We start from the raw sequence: 1,473 nt of genomic DNA, 5'->3' as shown, positions 1-1,473 counted from the left end.
ATATATATATAAGAAACAGACAGATAGACAGACAGACAGACAGACAGACAGACAGAGGTGTGTGCAAATAGAGCATTAATGAATCACTTTTATGAATGATGAGATAGAAGCTGGAGAAACCATGGTGCCAATTGTCCCCTTTGGGCACGTACATGTTTACATTTGTATGCTGTTCGTAATAGATAAATGTATTGAACACTTTACTACTATCAAAAATCTTTTCTAACTCTTTATAAAGTATCATAAAAGATGACAGTCATGTTAGTCAAGGTGGTTTACGAATGTTGTGGCTTTTTTCTTTTAATCTTGTCATCATAAGAGCAAAAGTAAGTACTACATCTATACCAAACTGAGATTTGAATAAAAATGGAAAACTTTTAATTAGTAGTTTAGTGAACGTTCCGGTTTTAAAAAATATTATTTTGCAGTGTTTTATGATGATACCCTTATTTTATCCTGCACAATAATTTTTTAGATAGCCCTGTGACTTATTCATTGTGGATTTTTTTCTAGTAATTGCAATCTTCTATTTCTCTTTTATATGATGTGCTCTTGGTCGTGTCTTAGTTTAGTTTAGTAAAGAGTTTTACGGCACTTGCAACAAAATAAGGTCATATAAGTGCCGAATTGGTCGTGTCTCTAAAGAAAAAAACTAACCAAAACAATACAAAACTAAACAAAATGAAACCAAACATAAATGTTGTCTGTTTCGTTGACAGGGCACAGATTACTGGGATCAGTGTTGTCAACGCTAGTTCTGACTTCAACAGCCATTCCTCAGTGACAGTTGGTTTTGTGACTTTCAACAATGAGTCAGTTTATCAAATTGACGTCACTCTTAGCAGCTCGGATCTTGGGTCCAAACAGATATGCTTTCAAGCAGATGATTCTTCTGGGTAAGTCCCATTTATAATAGCACAAGTGCTGGATAAAGTAAGCTACATCAGAATGTAGCTCAAAGTACTGTTGTACTGTTTCGTGAGTAAGGCTTAAATTAAGTCTAGGAAAATAACCTTAAAAAATAACCCTTTGAAATATCTTTCATAATTTGTCGAAACGTTTATGACTTAAAAAAAAAACAGTTTCGACTTTTATCAAAAATATCTGATACTTCTCGAAAATGCAGTTTCAGAACACCTGGTTGATATGTATGAATATTATGTTTTCATTGAGGTGTTGAAGTGTTTCTCGTGTCTTCGTATATAAACATAATCTTGCTTCCTTCATAATATATGAGAGTTCATAACTCCCTTGTTGTAGTGGAGCTGAATGGTTTAGGAATATATTAGACCATAAATTGCCCTGGTAAAATGCTGACGTCAAAACGTAAGGTATGCTGGCCGCCGAATGAAGAAGGGAATGCAGTCTTCTGTTAGTGACTGAAAATCTCTTTCTCTCTCCCTACCCCCTATCATCATCATCATCATCATCATCATCATCATCATCATCATCATCATCATCATCATCATCATC

General features: G+C 34.4%; 1 protein-coding gene across 1 annotated transcript in view; it reads left to right on the top strand.

Moving 5' to 3' along the window:
- The window catches only part of LOC106012338, a 5,327-nt gene that overhangs the window by 2,349 nt on the left and 1,505 nt on the right, over positions 1 to 1,473 (top strand). Inside the window, exon 3 of the mRNA XM_035970899.1 lies at positions 720 to 896. Within this exon, the coding sequence (XP_035826792.1) occupies positions 720 to 896 (177 nt within the window). The remainder of the gene's footprint in view (positions 1 to 719; positions 897 to 1,473) is intronic.

This window comes from Aplysia californica, unplaced genomic scaffold (assembly GCF_000002075.1).
Source record: "Aplysia californica isolate F4 #8 unplaced genomic scaffold, AplCal3.0 scaffold00336, whole genome shotgun sequence".
Classification (NCBI taxonomy): Eukaryota; Metazoa; Mollusca; class Gastropoda; order Aplysiida; family Aplysiidae; genus Aplysia; species Aplysia californica.
The sequence above is the reverse complement of the archived record's forward strand: the minus strand, read 5'-3'. Positions and strand labels throughout refer to the sequence as shown.